General features: G+C 44.3%; 1 protein-coding gene across 6 annotated transcripts in view; it reads left to right on the plus strand.

Annotated features, from left to right (window-relative positions):
• Nucleotides 1-381: 381 nt before the first annotated feature.
• Nucleotides 382-17,943, plus strand: part of LOC118405551 (laminin-like protein epi-1) — a 29,598-nt gene continuing 12,036 nt past the window's right edge. The window contains exons 1-8 of one of the 6 annotated variants that reach the window (XM_035805057.1): nt 382-995; nt 8,618-8,704; nt 10,008-10,133; nt 10,819-10,877; nt 12,886-13,080; nt 14,329-14,529; nt 14,790-14,951; nt 16,640-16,825. In XM_035805057.1, the coding sequence (XP_035660950.1) occupies nt 821-995; nt 8,618-8,704; nt 10,008-10,133; nt 10,819-10,877; nt 12,886-13,080; nt 14,329-14,529; nt 14,790-14,951; nt 16,640-16,825 (1,191 nt within the window). In that variant the 5' untranslated portion in view covers nt 382-820. The remainder of the gene's footprint in view (nt 996-8,617; nt 8,705-10,007; nt 10,134-10,818; nt 10,878-12,885; nt 13,081-14,328; nt 14,530-14,789; nt 14,952-16,639; nt 16,826-17,943) is intronic. The other 5 variants (XM_035805066.1, XM_035805096.1, XM_035805085.1 and 2 more) reach the window with 5 other exon arrangements.

The following is a 17,943-nucleotide window of genomic DNA, read 5'->3' on the forward strand; positions in this document are numbered from 1 at the left end:
CCTGGATTCCAGGTTACTTTTAGCGTGTGAGTTAGGGGAGCAGAGAAGGCTGCATTACCGAGAACACTGCAAGGCGGCGTGGTTTGGGCGTTTCTTATCAACTCTCTTTGGACCTCCCAAATATAAGATATAAAACGGCACTTCAATGCCTTCTGGTGAGCCAACAATTAAGTCCGATGGCTTGATTGATAGATACGAGGGATAAATTGCGTCCTTATTCCCTGGTCAACAGAAAATAAGGGGAGCGTGACGACTTGAGAATTTGTTTTTATATAAAGGCCTCTTTCATCAAACCTCTTCAGCAACAGTTTGATTATCCCGTTGTTTGTCGGTGGATCGTACACCGGGTAATGTCTCACCGGAGGACAGGCGGGTTAAATGGGCGTCTCAAATTACCGATTGCGCCTACAGGTTTCCTCTTCGTTGCCATGGCAACGATTCGTCTCCTGTGACTGCCGCTTTTATCGTCTGAGCGCGCTATCTTGATTACAACACAGGCTAAGTGGACATTCGTAGTTAGCGCCTATTGTTAAAGTGTAACCGAAAACGGGGTCAGTTCAGTTTATTTTCCTCCTGTATAAAGATTGCCAGAGCGGTGCTCTGTGCGGCGATTTTTGCCGGCATGTGAATGGTTTCCTCACTTCTTTGCCTTGTGGTTTAGCGAACCGGTGGACCCGGGCATGTAAACACTTCCGGCAGGTCACGTCAGCAGGCGTCTCTCTCAGTGGGCATCTCTTCCGAAAAGGCGGCACAAACAGTACGATACACGCACGGGACGTACGGGTCCCCCTCCCCACCCTGCCGGCACACCTCACCACCAATGGCGACCTTGCTCGCGGTAATTATGCTGTTCATCGCGGCGGTGCGGGCCCAGCGGCCGTGCCCCGACCCCGGCAGCCAGTTCCAGTGCGGGGACGGGCTGTGCATCGACCGGCGGTGGGTGTGCGACCGGCGGCCCGACTGCAAGGACTACGCCGACGAGACGGGCTGTCCCGGTAGGTGTGTGGCCGCGGGAGGGTTCGACCTTACCGTGTCCGGGGCTTATACAGGCGCTGTAACGACAAACGAGTGTTATTACCTTATGGCCCTGGGCAGATGATTAACTTCCAGTTTGTACAGGTGGACTTTATTTGCCCGGCGTGACTTCGCTCCAACAGCGTTCTAGGCTATCTTGACTTTAGTCCAAGGAGAACCTTTATACATTACCGTTTTGTGTCTGTGTATTTATATAGGAAACGCTTTGGCTTGTGACCAACCTTTCCCAGTCTGGTTCTACAAGTTTGTCTGTCGGCATGGCCCCCTCCTCGTGCCAGAAAGTCTGTATTCCATAAGAGTTTTCACCAAGCTTGGTTGTGCAACGGGTGAAAGTGTGTAGCCTCGCGCCCAGGCATGGCAGACGGCTTTACTGGTAAAGAAGCAACGGGTCCTTTAGTCTTAAATCATTCGTGAACGTCTTAATATCCGACTCGCTGTTTTGAGGCTAGGCTTTGCACCTTTGTGTTTCCCAAACAGAAAGGCGGTAGACCGACCTTTTGTTGTCAGAATAAAAGGCAGCCTTGTAGGTGTTCTAGCTACGAGTCAAGGTCGCGTCTATTGGTTCTAAACGCGCTGCCTCTAATGAGCCCTAAACGCTTCCCTAACCAAGGACGTTATATCGTTCTGATATAACGTCCTTGCCCTAACCATGTGCTGGTATGTACAGATCGTGAGAAGGGCCCCCGGCTGGAGTACTTAGTGTGTTAGTGTGTTGACTGAGAGCTAGTTTGTGTTCCGGCCTACAGAACTGCACCTTGTTAGAGGTTACACAAACAAACACTACCCGTGTTCCAGACAGGGTAGGGTATGGGACTGGTTGGGGAGGGTCGCGAAGTTTGTACTTTGCGTTTGTGAACATGTTATGTAACGTTAGTTCTTGTTCTCTATCTCAAGTAGATTAGAACAGAGTAAAGTGGGGCAGATAAGACTGAAGTAGAATCTTCAACCATGTAGGAACTGTAGAGGTCCAATTTAGACGTCTCTTCCTTTGATATACATGTTGTTACAGTACAGTACTGTGCAACTTCCCAATACGTATTAAATTTAGTGACTGTTGAATATTGTTCTTCGTCGTTATTTGTTAAAAGACGACCAAGGCTTTTCGTTAGGTTGTGTGTCTAGTCTGATGGGTCTGGACGTCGTTGCTGCGGCCTATTCAGACCAATAATCCTTTCCCACGTATACGTAGGGCACTGGCAGCTCTGGTTTTAAGGAATGTGTACGTTTAATTCGTCTTTGCCATAGCAGGTCGTTTACCTTTAGAATTTAGATACTTAGAAGAAAGGACAGGAAAAGGTAACAGAAGGAGACTTCAAGATGTTATTGAAAGAAAGTTAAGCCAAAAACACAAAATGATTTATTGTAGAAGAGAATTTTTTTTCACGTAAGACTTAGTCAGTAAAGTATTCACCTGAAAAATCCACTAACATGACCAGCCACCCTCCCAAGGCCTTGGTTTGTCCCAAGAGGGGTCTGGCAAATGTAGATCAATCTTCCGGACACGATTGCGTCATGGCGAGAGATTTACCAAGAGGGTACAAAGGGCGATGTTTGTATATCAACAAAAACAGGTCTAGGTCAGACATTACTCAAGTCGCACGTAATGGTGCTAGTGCTTGAGATATGGCTTGTTATGTAGCTTTTCTGTACATCGATTGTAACCTTCCACAAGAAGTTTATGAAAACAAGAAGGTTATGTTTTCGTGTGTGTGTGTGTGTGTGTGTGTGCGTTTGTGTGCGCGTGTGTGTGCGTGTGTGTGTGTGTTTGTGACTAAGTGTGCGTTCGTGTGTGCGTGCGTGCGTGTGCACCTGTGACGACAACTCGTGAATACCTGGGTAGATTGCGTTTATATATCTTGGCGATACCTGGAAAATTATGGTTAGATGTTGGCCCTTATCGTTACGATATCGTCGTGGACACTGCAGCGGTACTTTAAGACCCTTTAACGGTTTTAGAATCTCATTTGTTATGGTCATATTTGAGTGGTATATAGGTTCGGGTAGGGGGGCTTATTAGCAAGTAGAGAAAGTCGTGTAGATTGGGTTCCCTTGCTCGACCTACATTTTGTGGCGCCTGTCGAAGATGATCAGAGCTACGTGCTATTTTGTCATATTGGAATACGCTCTAAGATGGTTGCACATACATATTATTCAAATTTAACGCATGTGCATATTCCCAGTTTCTAACTAGGTAGTATGTATCTTTGGCATCGTATGCTGTGGTCATGAAATATTACCTGCACACCCATAGAGGGAAAATGAGTTTCACTGGCTTCATCAGTGGCCACGTGTATCACATCAATAGAGGAGCACGGGGCACAAATTACTAATAATTTTCTCGGCTCGATGCACGCGAAGATCAGGTAAACCCAGCGTGTGGTAATCTTGCGTTGTCTGTGGATGGAAGATTTACGTCTTGGTGAATGGTACGATCGTTGCCGATTTTACCTGCAAGTCAGGGACTTGGATGGGCCGATGTCTTTGATCAGGCAAAGCGTGTACAACGAGCGAACGTTCCAGTGTTTCTTGCTTTCGGTTTAATACGTGTGACTGTCTGTCTGTCCGTCTGTCTGTCTGTCTATCTGTCTGTCTGTCTGTCTGTCTGTCTGTCTGTAGATAACGTACCTCGAGAAGTTGTGGATGGATCTTGATGATATTTAGTATGATGGCAAAAGCCGGGAAGAAACGATTAGATCACGAATCTCATGCGTTTTTTTTGTTTTTTTTGATATTGCAGCGGAGCTTCCCATTTTGATATCTCTTTTGTTTTTCACTAAAAACGCAGTCGAATTTCACATATTTCTGTCACCTTGCCCCAAATACCAATCAAGGTATCTAGGTATCTACTAAGGTATAATGTTGCATTAGAGCAGTAGTCTGGATGCCGGACCCACCGCGTTAGATGGTACTGTAACTCCTTCTGCCAAAGTTTCAGCCAGGGCAGGTTCAATCCCCACCATATCTATCCCGCGCTTTCTCATGGTTTAACTTGAGAAACCTGAGAATCTTCTTATAGAGCCGAGGAGCTGGGATATGATAGGCCCTTGAAGCAGTCTGGTTTTCAGGCTATATAAAGGTCGCTTCAGTGTGTTACTCGGATGTTCCATCACCACAGGCTGGCCGCTAAGGGCCGGCTTCAATTAGTGGGGCATGTGGTTTATGTTAGGGACTGTCTCGCATCACCGGTTTGTTTACTTTAACAAAGTTTATTTGTTTGCTTAGTTCCGACTCATTATTGTACAACAACGTGGAGTACATCGCCTTAAAAAAAATCGTGTTCATGAATATTGGTGTGACGTCATTTTAACACATCTAGAGATCAGACAATGATGATCAAACGATTCAAAGAGAACTCGTGCAACAAACAAATTTTGTGAAGGATGCATGTTTAGCTTTGGGATTTCATTGTGAACGCGGAGAGTGTTCGGAACGGGAAGCGCCGTTTCGTGGAAAGCCCCGAGCATCCGTCCTGTCCAGGCGGGAAGGGTGTGTAGTTTGCCAAACGCCGGTTGATTCTCACGTTGTCACGCTTGATTTGACTTGACTTGACTTCACGCTCACTGCAACTCTTCATAACAGCCTTCATCCTTCATCCTTGGTTCTCTATGCGCTCACAGGAGTGGCAGAGGGTAGCCGTTGGTTAGCAAGCTGAAAAATGCTGAGCTTGGCCACCTAGCCTAAAAATAAACGATCTTACAATGTAGTGACCCAGTTGCGTTCAAGTTCAAGCAAATTAAGAATGGCATGGCTCTTTTTCATATCTATTTTTTAAGCCAGGGAAAAGTCATCTACAGCATAATTAGAGAAGTTAAACATTTCTCATCAAGCCAGAAAATGTTGCAGCGGCTAGTCTTTGGATGAGGGCCGAGCTCTACCCTTTAGGTAGGGCCGAGCTCTACCCTTGCCAAGGAGCCAGACTGTAGTCTGGAAGAAAGCTCAAGGCTTTCCTGAAAGAGCCCCCGGGAAAGTTTCCTTTTGGGCATTTTTGCCAGTGAGCCGCAGAGCTACCCAGAGGAGGTTTCGGCTTCTGTTTGGCTTCCAGGATCGTCCAGGCGCCGCTAGGCTAGAGCTGGCCTAGGCCTGCATCCTGTATATGGGACTAATAGCTGTGTGCGGGCCTAATACCCCTGGAAACAGTCTGGCTTCCAGGCTAGTTCGACCCTGTACTCCTTCCTGACTCCTGATTTACCCCCTCCCTCCCGAACAGGTGCAGATCCCGTTAGATAGCATCTATCTTCCCCAGGAGGCTGAGTGGATTGACCCCGTGTCGAGGGTTACCAAGCCATGTGTGAAGCTAGACTGGACACGAAGCTTTACACTGTCTCAATAGGCGTGAGTCCCAATGTATACACGGTCAGTATGGAAAAGACACGATCGCGAACTTTTGAGAGCTGGGGACTCACCTGGGAAATGAATAAACCTTTTTTTGGAGGGGATCCATTTTCTCACTCAAGTGAAATTGGCTGGACCGACCTTAAGTTACCCTAGCCTGAATGCCAGACTGTTTCCAGGGCATGCACAAGCAAACTTCTCTGTTCTAGGGCCAACATGCCCCGAAGGAAATTCTACACCCCCACCTCCCCTCCTCCTATTTCCAGGTATAGTCTGGCATCGATGCTTACCTTGCCCCCGACAGAGAAAAGACAGACATATGAGACTTCACACTTAGAAAGCCAATAAATTCTTACTCGGGGTTGGCCTTGTCGAACTTGGCTTTGACAGAAACGGTCCGGGGAAGTTCGATACCGGTAACGACTCTACCTCCCAAAGTATGCTTGTAGTTCGGAAATCGGGTTAAACCGCTCGTTGCCACCATAATAACAAGTCATTTGCCCCCAGCTAAATAAACACCGACCAAACATGCCCTTCCGAAAATTGATATCGTCGTAGACGAGGCAACTGGTGTCAGGACGTGTTTCTGGGCGGGTTTTGTAGAAGTATCCCTCTGGCCAAAACAATCAAACAAAGTTGAGTTCTTCCCCTAAATTTCACACATGTCAAACAGCAGGTCTATGACCGCATAATTTCAACAGGCCTGCAGTTTGCATCCCAAAGACGCTGCTAGTACGCAAGTTTCCCTGCACCCCCATTCTACTTGGGAGGAGACCTCCACTGATTCCATATTGCGTGTTTTGCTGTTCTTTTTGTCATACGATTACAATTTGCAATAATTAACAATATTCAACGAAATCAGAGGCTACGCAAATCGCAGCAAGGCCGCACCGCGATCGCCGGAATGGCTTGAAACAGGATCGAAAAGTCGTAGGTTGTATTTTAGACAGCGGCTTACATTTCCCTGACATGACCTGTGTCAGACAAATTGTTTGAACCAAAGACTGCCGAGACCAGGTTCATTTCCGGTCCTTGTCCCGCACAGGTGTGTGCCCGTGGGCGGTAGCGCGGTATCGGCCCCGGGCTAACGTTTACATGTCGTCCCACCCTCACCTGATCCTGCGGTTTGGTGACATATTCAGTGCTATTGACGTACAAAGGCGTGAGCGTTACTCTTTCGTGCTAAACACACATTGTCGGAATAAATGAAATTCCGACCGGGTTTCCTGTTTTGGGCGCAGTGTGTTATGAATTGTTACGAAATTAAAGCCCCACCATTGGCTACCTTTTGTGGTGCCACACGGCGCCTCACCTGGCGTGATCAGGTCGCCCAGGTAGCTCTGTAGTAGGTGGGTCCATAGTGTGGTGTTGCACTATTACATACAGTGTATGTAAAGTAGAAGCCGTTTAATTGCACTTCCCATTTGCCAGCACATTTTGTGCAATTATCCGGATGGTGCAACAAAGCGAGTTATTCAGCTGGACCGCATCACTGGGGCTTTGGGATTCCCTGCAATTAACAGAAGTGTGCGGTTATCCGTTAACGTTGTGCAACTAACTATCTTCTACTGTACAGTGTATGCCGAACAAATAAATAAATACTACAAATTTCCGTGCCATAATGAAGAAAGGGAAATGTTCAAGAGTAGTTAATTTTTTTGGTAGGTAGAATTAGATGGAGTGTTTGCGTAGGTTTTAAGTTCGCGGTTGAAATTGCCATGCAGGGTTTCACCGTTAAATATTCGCGGTGGTTTAAAGTTCGCGATGAAAACCGCGAACATAAAACCACCGCGAAAAATTACATTACATAGCCAGGACACACATTTTTGTGGAGTTAACAATGTATTTGAATTGATGTTGGCAAATGGAATAAAAAGTCGGACAGATATTTTGAATAACCAAATGGCTATCAATTAACCATATTATTAGTTTATGTAGAGACGCTACGGCTATCACATGTACATTCTGTGAACCGGAAAATGTAGGAAAGACAGCCCCTCACTTAAGTCAGGGTAGGATAGCACTGCACTGTCGTAAAAATCCGAAGAGATGAAGTAATCAACCAAACAACACGCCATGGTGATAAACTCTCGTGCAGACGTCTTTGAGAGAAAGCGATTGCTAAAAAGTGTAGAGCTGTCATTACAATACTTTGAAAACACTTTGGAATCGCTGCTGCATGTAGATGTGCTTGAAATTTTGGAGTGTATCATATTATATGTAATAAGAGGGGGAGGGGGGGTCGCCAGGAATGGCTTTGGGAAGTGGCTCTTGTGTCATGTAGAGTAAGGATACAACTTGTGAATCAGAAAGAAGGAATAAGTAGCTGCAGAGAAAATGCTAGAAGCCCTCTTGGTTCGTATCTAATCCGCTATTATCCCTTGCTTATTTAAAAGGAGTGTACGTTTCCAAGAACCGGATCCGGACCCCCCACGTGTTGATAGGTGCCTCGGAGATATTTAACAGATTAGAGTCTTAAATCATTTAGTAAGGATCAATTGGAATGTGGAATTGTTGATGCACTGTTGATATCCTTTTCTTTTGTTTGTATGAGCTGTAAATGAAGGTGTTATCAAAGATATCCCCTCTTGTTGCAAGGAAAATGGCCTCAAATCTAGGGAGATCTATGTGTATTATATAATTGTTCCACCGAACTCCCTATAGACCTTAGTTCTGCATGGACACTATCAGTTATTATGAGTTTGATAATGGTCACCAACAATAACTAGAAACCCTGTCAGCTTAGGGCATGCGTCAGGATAGCGTCATCACTTTTTCTCGTCACTGACTGTTACTTGATACTGTCACGCGTCACGTCTCACGTCATCACGCGACATCACATAGTACTGAGCACCTCGTATCGTAATCTCATGAGGCTTGACACAGTCTAAAAGTTAAAGACAATACGTCATAAACACTATACTCCTCACGTCATGTCACGTCATCACCCCCTGACGTCACTAAACGCCGTGTATCACGCGGCATCGCCACCCGACGTCACTTAACACCGTGTACCTCACGTCATCACCACCCGACGTCACTAAACACCGTGTACCTCACGTCATCACCACCCGACGTCACTAAATACCGTGTACCACACGTTATCACCACCCGACGTCACTAAACAACATATATCACACGTCATCACACCCGACGTCACGAAACACAGTGCATGTACCTCTTGTCGTCACCTCTTGACGTCACTAAACATCATATATCACACGTCATCATTTCTTTTCTATCTATCTAGATGCCCCGGATGTTCTGCCCGATGGAAGTAGGCTGCTTTACATGGTTTATATTTATGGGCTCCCGCCGCCTTCTTCAGCGCTCAATGGTACTTCAGTTTGTATTCTGTGCGCCTGTTGTCCTTGCTTCAGTCCTGTCCTTCAGCTGAGATATTCCCCTACTCATAAAGTCTGCTTTTTCCCCTGCTTATTAGGTCTGCTTTAGACCCTTAGCATCACCTCTGTTTCTCTGGTGATCTTTGATACCGCACTGCACTTTGATTGAGGGATGAAATGTCTCTTGTTGCCCAATTATAATGTTCCTTGCCGGTAGTAAAGTTTAGTCTTTGACACTTGAACTACAATTCAAGGTCGAATGACGGCACTACATGTAAAACCATGGTAACTCTTTTTTTCAGTCAGATGTGCATGACTAGGATTGCAAATATGATACTCTACATTTTGATGGATAACTGTCAAAATTGATATGAAATTCTCCAATGAAATAAGTGTCGAAATTTTCTGGAGTTACTAATGTTGATGATAAATACCAAAGCTCCCTCAAACAAAGTGCAGCTTAAAAGCATCAACATGTTTTGAGATGTCATTGAAGCTTAACTGTAAGGTAATCGTCATAGCCTTGTATTGAGTGCTGGTCCTGCTTAAGATTAAAGACTTTTTTATCTCCCGGTTCTCATCCATATGCTCTTATGCATCATCTACATCGCGTAACCAGCACCAACAATCCAACCAACCAACCAACCATCCCAACACATTTTCCTCCACTGAATTTAAATTCTGTACTTTGGTAGTCATAAAGTCTTTGGTGGTCAGGCAAACTTGCTTCCAAAGAAAGAGTCAAGTTTTATGGGAAATGCCATTTTATCCCGTTTCACCCCCTTCAACACCCCTGGCCTTCTCCCAGACGCCCTCCCGGTTCGTTCGCTTGCGTAGATCGCTGTACGTATTACGTCATCACGTGACGTCATCACTTGTCAATGGTAGAGCTGCTCGCGGAGTGCTTTTAACTTTGTATCGAGCCTTAGAAAAATGATGTACTCATTCCGTGGATGCCCAAGTATTGTTACCGATTTCGACGAATTTCGTCTTCACTCCAAATGATTATTACAAATCCTTACTGATCATAAGACTTGTTGATGATTGATTGAAATCGCTGAAAACAAGTAAGAATTGCCAAAACTGGTAAGAAAATTGCCAGAAGTTGTTTTGTTTTAAACTTGCTACGTTTCAATTTTGGAATTGGCCTGGAATCGTACTCAATCGAAAATAATGCATCTGAAATCGTTCGGAATCATCAGTCGTAAAAATTGCTGAGAATACTTCGGCAACCTTTTATAATTGTCAAAATAGCTGATTAATTATCCTTTTCTCCTCCCCATGTAATCATCCCAGCCCAGGCCCAGCCGGTGGCGTGCGGGGCGTCCCAGTTCACGTGCCGCTCGGGACAGTGCGTCTCCGCCGCCGGGGTGTGCAACGGGCGGCCCGACTGCGCAGACAGGTCCGACGAGGTCGGATGCGGTGAGTTTATATGGCTGGGTGTTAATCTTCAAGCAGATCCTGCGGTGGCATAAGATAGCATCATGCAAAAAACTGGCCAAGGATTGTAGACAGCCAATGGGTACCGGTGTACATTTGCTACGTGCCAAATGTACACCCCTTGGCTGGCTACACTACTTTCGATACTATCTTATGCCATCGTATGATCTGGTTACTGGGTGTCTACAGTTCACGGTTTTGAACTACGCATGCGCAGCGAGATGCACTGTGGATAATATGTAAAGACGATTGCTCCTGCTAGCTTATGAATAGTTATTGTATAGATCATGACAGTCCAGACGTGTTTTGTTTAGGTCTCAGGGGCCTTCAAATAAAGCACATTACCCACAATGTATCTCGCTGTACATGCGCAGTTTAATACGCGAATAGACCTATTACGGAAAGATAATACCTGTGCTAATGAGTTTATTGCAAATTCCTGCCTTGCAGAAAATGGCATTGTAAAACGTAGCTCATTATAGATATAAACATAATGAACGGGTTATACTTTTTTCAATGATAAGGACATAGACAGAGACTATTAAAGACATAGGTTCCAAATCAAGCGGGTTGGGACGGTTGATTCTCTTGAAAATGTCATCAATCAAGTCTACTGTACCTTCGTTTGAAGAAGCAGCACAGGTGTTAACAATTCTCTTTTTCTCAGGTAGATCCACCTGTAACGGTCACTCCAACATCCGCGACCCGGCCACAGGATACTGCCTGGTAAGTTTGAGCTGCCCTGGAGCTATACTCTTATGCTGTGTAGTATGCTATAAGGCCCACTTTCACTAGACGCGCTCTCACTGCGACCTAAAACGTATGAGTAACCCTTGATTTCATGCTGAGTTCATCATACGAAATGTTGAAATTGACTGGATACACAAAAAAGACACAAAGTGGAAAGTATTTTTTTTACAAGTCGATGACCAATCTATAAACTTTAAGACGCAGAGAGAGCGCCGTCCTATTGGAAATATGGTGGAAACGTGATATATGGGTGATGTCAAAGCAGATGTAAGGATCGGCCCACCCAGCATGTTTATGCCTCGAATTAAGGTTCATTGACGTTTTAAACATTTCCGTACAAATAAAAGCGCTTACCAAGAAGCTCTCAATCAGTTATCTGATCCTTGTAAAGTTTTATGCCTGCTAGTGCTTTGCAACATTTTGTAGATGGGAAGGTATAGAGGAGAGCGTCGACATGGTATGATACATTTGCCTTGGAGATGATGACGCTCTAGTTCTCGCGGTAGATACCAGTTCCCGCGAGAGCCAAGCCTTTCGAAAAGCGACCTCGTTAGGTCATCATTGCGTCGCAAATAAGCCTATGGCATATGATATCCTTTTTCTCTGTAAGTGGCAAAGTTCTGCTTTCTTAAGGCCAACGCAACTTTCACCCCTGGCTGCGCTGTTTGTTGCGTCACCCTGTCCTCTATAACACGTTCACCCGTTTATAACGTTCACTACTAAGCAGATTTTGAACAGTGTCCCATTCATCATTTGCTGGAAGCACTTAACCAGTCTACTGTAACTCTACCCAGCGCCATTAACACCACCCTTACATGCTATTTCATGCGAAGACCGAATTTAACGGGTGTCGGATGGAGGTAGGTTACGTGACGTGACTTGAGAAATTGCCAGATCAAAGACTTTTCCTCGCGCCCCTGTATTATATCCTCCCGCAGCTGACAAGTCAAGAAGCTTGTGTATTGTCGCAGTGTCTAGCGTTTAGACTCAACATTGTAAGTTATACCCTCTTTCCACTCACTGTTGGGGGCCAAAAATCTCATTTTAGTTCAAACGAATCGCGTAGACAAAGAAGCGTATTTTTGTACGTCTCGCGAGGGTATGGAGACGTCTCCAAAAATACGCTTCTTTGTACGTCTAGCGAGTTTTGTGGTCTTGAATACCATACATATACTTATAGGATATGGATTGGATCGTATTTCAATTATAAAGTTATGGGTCACGGACGTCCAAATTCAGTTCATCATCTTCATCCATGTCAGTGTTCGCTTAGGGGGGCCGTCCGTTGTTGTGCCAAATTCAGTTGCTCAACGGTCACTCAAATTGGTCTCCATCCTGTGGAAACGAGACCTCATCATTAGAGAAAACGTAATACACCTAGCGCTGTTTTGAAGGAAATGGGTATATGGCTAGGCCTGATAAGGTGAATGGTTGTTTTAGGAGGTTAGGGAGAAACGACTGATCTCCAATCGGCCAAACTCCTACATTTTTAGCCACGTACTTTTTGAAAAAAATGTCGTAGCCGTAGATTTAAATATCCTGGTTTTGCTTTCCAAAAAATGCAACATATGACTCCTAAGACCGGCTTACCAAATCATTATAATACAACCAAAAGTGCCTGACGAAGTCATCTCAACAAGTGGTTTAACTGATGGGCGTTAGCAGGTGGCTAACGACTCCTTCGTCCTTTAAGTTACACGTAAAATGTGGCAGCTTCTAGGGTTTCAAACTGATAAATCTTTTATGAGTTTATAAATCATCTATCTTTTAACACAACAAAAGAAATCGGATTTCTGGCCCATAGCACAAAAGACCCATGTGTCAACTTTGCTGAACACTTTGAGCTGCTAGCTTCGAACTTCCCCATCCTTCCAGCTTGCTCCTGCTTGCCTAATTGTTTCCTATCTGGAATTTTGAAAAAACCCTCTCAGATGTGTATTAAATGCATGCCCAGAACGTTCACGCACGTTTCTTCTACGATCAGAACTGTCAGCACAACACGCAGGGGACTCAGTGCGAATTCTGCTCCCCCGGTTACTATGGAGACGCTCGAAGGGGCACGCCCAACGACTGCCGGCCGCTGCCTGGTCAGACGGGCGCTGTGATCACCCGGCGGGTGTCCAGGCCGTGTAACTGTCACAGGCACGCCTACATGTGCGACGCGCAGGGGAACTGCATGGTACGACGTGGTCCTCTAACTCATCCTGGTTAATTCTATCAGCTCTCTTCTTTTAGAAAAGGAAAGTAATGTTATCTTCTCTTAAGTACAGATTGAAATTTAGTTTGTGATTTTTTTTAGAGACAAAAGGAAATCTCGTGACAGATGTAGACTCTTTCTCTATCCTATTAATAATTTCATTGAAATGACTGAAAGGAATTTCATAACAACTAGTTAGTGATATAAACATGAAGGTACGTCGTTTTTCACTGGTTGAACTTAATAAATGATTTTGTTTAATGATCTCGGCTAACTACCTTTATTATGTACGTACACGAACCTTTCCCTCATGTTTATGCGCCTCTTACCCTTTCTAGAAGTAACCCCTGTTCCTGTCCCAACTTCTATCATCTAACACACTAACACTATGTCAGCCAGGCTCGCTTCTTATATTCATGACAGGCAATGATAGCTACATACCGGCATTGTGCATGTTAATGAGTAACCGCTATGTATCAATTTTCTGCATTCATGTCAGTTGACGTCATTCAGGAAGCATCTCTTTCTCGAAAGTAAGGACCTACAGACTGCACAACTCCTTGCTACAAAATGCAAAACCCAGACTGATGCAGTGGTTTCGAGTCCTAATGTTTCCTTCCCCTAGTACCGTGTAATCCTGCGATATTGATTGAATGAATAGAATAAGGAAAGAAAATTTCATATGAAATCTTGTGAACTACGCCTCAATATGTTATTTCATTATTTCATTAACACCAATTTACGATTGGCACAATAAATAACGTAATCCCTGGGAACACATCGATCTGCCATGGCGTTTTGAATTTGTCTACCTTACGAACAAACATCAAAACCATTATGTCGAGAGTCACATTCTGAAAGAAAAGACATACCCTGGTACTTTGTTAGACTTGTGGTATATGCAGTAGGCTGTATACGCACTAGATGCAATTCCGCAAGCGAGCCCTTCTATTAACCTGTCTCGCTCTTTGACCATGACGTACTATAGCGCTCTCCCTATCAAGCCCCCCATCATCCTATAGTTAACGACATTGACTTGTAGTGTAGCGTACCCTACGGTCCTCTTTAACCCTAGTACCCTACATTATAGTAGCTTAAAGTCAAGCTTCCCCTCTACCCAAAATGTTTGTTGCGGTGTCGTGAATGACTAAGACAATCTAAGACCCCCCCCCCCCCCCCTATTGCGGCAAACATTTCTTCAGAATGGTCCGTCTCCATTTCTCCTACCAGAAATGTGAACACAACACGTACGGCAGTCAGTGTCAGTACTGCTCACCCGGTTTCTATGGCGACGCACGGAGGGGCACGCCCAGCGACTGCCAGCCGATATCCGACCAATCAGGCGCCCGCGTCAGTCACCAACAACAGGTTACCAGGCGATGTAACTGTCACGGGCACGCGTATCAGTGTGATTACATTGGCAGGTGCTTGGTACGACACATTATTTGGTACTTAAGCCCTTTCATTATTTCATTCCTTCTTGTTTCGTCATTACATCACACGCATCTGTTTTTTTTTCTTCAAATTTCTTCTGGCGTTCTGTTTTCCTCCGCGTGATTCATCGATCAAAACTAAGTACTTAAGTATAATTTAGCCAAACTCCTTTTGGTTGTTAGCTGGTTGCGTATGTTTATCAGCAATATATGTCCTGAGTGTGTAAAAACAAGGCATACGCTTGTGTATTTCTGTAGAATTGCCAACACAACACACGAGGGAACAACTGCGAGCACTGTGAGGAGGGGTACGCGGGGAACGCGCAGGGCGGGACTCCCTACGACTGTCAGCCCGTACAGAAGATACAGTGTTACTGCTACAGGCACGCCTCCAGCTGCGATGCAAACGGAAGATGCGTGGTAAGACGCGATACTTTCTCAGTTAACAGGGAAACGCACCTGTCAGGCTTAGGTCCCGGTGCCCGTCAGGAATGTAGCCCCGGCCGGGTTCCGATGCCACAAATTTGAGCTTTTGAGGCCTGCGCCAACTTCGATGTCCTATAACGCGAGAACGCCTTACTCTAAAGCCACCAAATTTAGTGAGTTTTCCTAAAATATTGTTGGCAACAATTTTACGAAGTTTGACAAATTTTCCATTTTTTGATTGTTGCCATGGCAACCGTTTGCTGACAGGCAGTTTTGCCAAAAATCACTATTTTTGGTTCTAACAATGTGTTTTTCACATTTATTTGCTATATTACTGCTATTTTGTTACATAAATAAAATCTTATATTATTTAGCATATCTTTCATAATTATATATGCATAAATTATGCTAATTTGATGACGTCATCAGCCCAAAATCCAAGATGGCGGACCGTATGGCCAGATCAAGAATAACAAGCTAATTATCCCTTAAAATTTGTAACTATCTGGTATTTTTTCATCAAAAACCATGTAAATGAATGAATTTAGTCTATTTCCATTGCCCTTTGTGATTATTTGTTGCAAAAAAAGTAGTTTTAAAAATTCAAGGTAGTGGATATAATATGGCGGAGCCTAACTCGTATCTTAGATGTGCATGGCGTCATTTTATGACGTCATTATGACGTCATCGATGTTGCTATTGGCAATACAAGTCGTAATAAACATTATTATTCTGTTATCTGCACTTGTTGTTACATTTTGTAGTATAACTTGAAGTTGTCTGAGAATACCCTTTTTTCATGGGTCCGGCCAATATAATCAAATTGATGACGTCATAATTACGTCATATTACGTCAACGTAACGTCAAACGTCAAACACTCGTCAGATATTATGTCGATATCATGTCCTGAAAATTTGGTGGCCCTACGGCACGTCGTTCAAGAGTTAGAGGACTTAGAAGTGGAGGGCCTCAAAAGCCCCCCCCCCCCCGGTCCAGGGATTACCAAAAAAGCCCGGTATGAATAGGGTTAAATTCAACCCGATACCCGGCCGGGCCCAAAAATACACCGCAAGCCACTATGTGTCCCACGAGGACACGTAGGGGGCACACGCGAAAGTGCCAAAACAGCCCGTGAACTGCTCGGCAGGGCCCCTTATTCCTATTCGGACCTAAGTCTAATCATGTTTTCAAGACAAGGAATTCTGACTTTCTGAATTTTGGTCATGGACGAATGACGATGTACAGTAGTATTCAAGGCATCCTCGACCCACTGCTGAAGTCTCGTGACGATAAAGTCCCGTGTTAAAAAAAGTGGGTCATTCATTCTGACGAAGGCAATAGAGACGACTGAGTTTGCATCTTTCTTTAAAAAAAAACTTATTCACACTGATCAGGATGTTAGATGATATTCTCCATACAATAGAGATTGCCACAAGTGGTAGCTTAGCGGTTGGAGGCGGAAAGGACGATCGAATGAGTAAGTCACTGTACAAGTACATGTAATAAAGTACATGTTCACATCTTCCATGTGGTATACATTGAAGAGGAAAGACTGTTGTATAGATTCTAAAAAAACTAAAAAACTTAACTTCTTCACACATAGTGTTCACTGTCGCCTCAATCGACCAATCAGTGTATCAATCGATCAATAGTCATTCAATTTATCATCTGTCCACCTCAGAACTGTCAGCACAACACGTACGGAGAACACTGTGAGAACTGTTTACCTGGTTACCAAGGCGACCCGAAAAAGGGCACGCCGTACGACTGCGAGGTGGCCCGAGCGTCGGACCAGCAGCAGTCGCCGTCCTACAGCTGTAACTGCCACGGCCACGCGCGGGCCTGCGACTCCTACGGAAGGTGCTTGGTATGGTCCTAACAATGACTTCTCATTTTATCTTTTATATTACCACCATGAAAAATGGAGGTATTGTTTTTGGTGTGTCTGTGTTTCGGGTATATGTGGTCAGCGCAGCACAACTTTAGAGCCTCTTGATTGTAATGAAATTCGGTGTGTTGATAGGGGTTAGGAATCAAAGGTTAAGTTCTATTTTGGGCTCTCTGGTGGGTGACCTTGGTACTGCAGCAGAACTTCCGGTTTTGGTTTCTTTTGTCCACATAAAAAAACTTCACATATGAACATATTAACCATAGACTTCTTAGCTAGAAGTAATTCTGTGGAAATAAAGTTTTATTTTGCCATCTAAAATAATTTTGCACTAGTTATTAATTCTTTGGCTCGAGAAAAATGTCACATTTTATTTAACGTAACGTTAGATCTTTTATCGATGATGATGATTGAATTTACTGGAGCCGTATGATATTGTACCATTGCGTATACGCCTCTTGACTTTAAACTACTTGTATTATTCAGAATTTGCGGTAATCAAGACATTATAATGTTACACGCACTGTCTGATTAACGAGGTAGTGTTATGATGCATGTTATTACCATTACAGGGTCAATTTACTTCGACGCTCGGTGTGTGTGTGTGTAAATATTATGGATACCTTTTCTGCCCATGCTGCTGTTTCACGTGCTAGTATACATTAACGCTATAAACTAACGTCCCATTTCGGCACCCTCTTCCTTGTTCCATTCTCTGCCCCTTCTCTGTATAACCGAGGCGTGTATCTGTCGTCTGCGGCACGATTATAAATAAACTGTTATGGTCGGAATGCGAGCCGCGGAAGGAACGTCTAAACATGGCGTCGGCTTGAGATGGAACAGGTGCACTTTCTTTAAGGAGAATTTCTTCTCTAGGATTTACTTAGGCCACATTTGATTGGATGAGGCAAGAAACGTATGAGCGAAGATACATGGGTTGTTTACAGTTCACCGGCTTATGAGTCTCATACATTTTCTGAACAATATCTTGACATTTTGATTTATTGGCGGAATTGTGGTTTAGGTACCCCTTAGTCGCGTTTACATGTATAAATTTAGTCTACAACCTTTTCTTCCAGCGTGGTTTATAGTTAAGG

The sequence above is a fragment of the Branchiostoma floridae genome, chromosome 2, assembly GCF_000003815.2.
Source record: "Branchiostoma floridae strain S238N-H82 chromosome 2, Bfl_VNyyK, whole genome shotgun sequence".
Taxonomy (NCBI): domain Eukaryota; kingdom Metazoa; phylum Chordata; class Leptocardii; order Amphioxiformes; family Branchiostomatidae; genus Branchiostoma; species Branchiostoma floridae.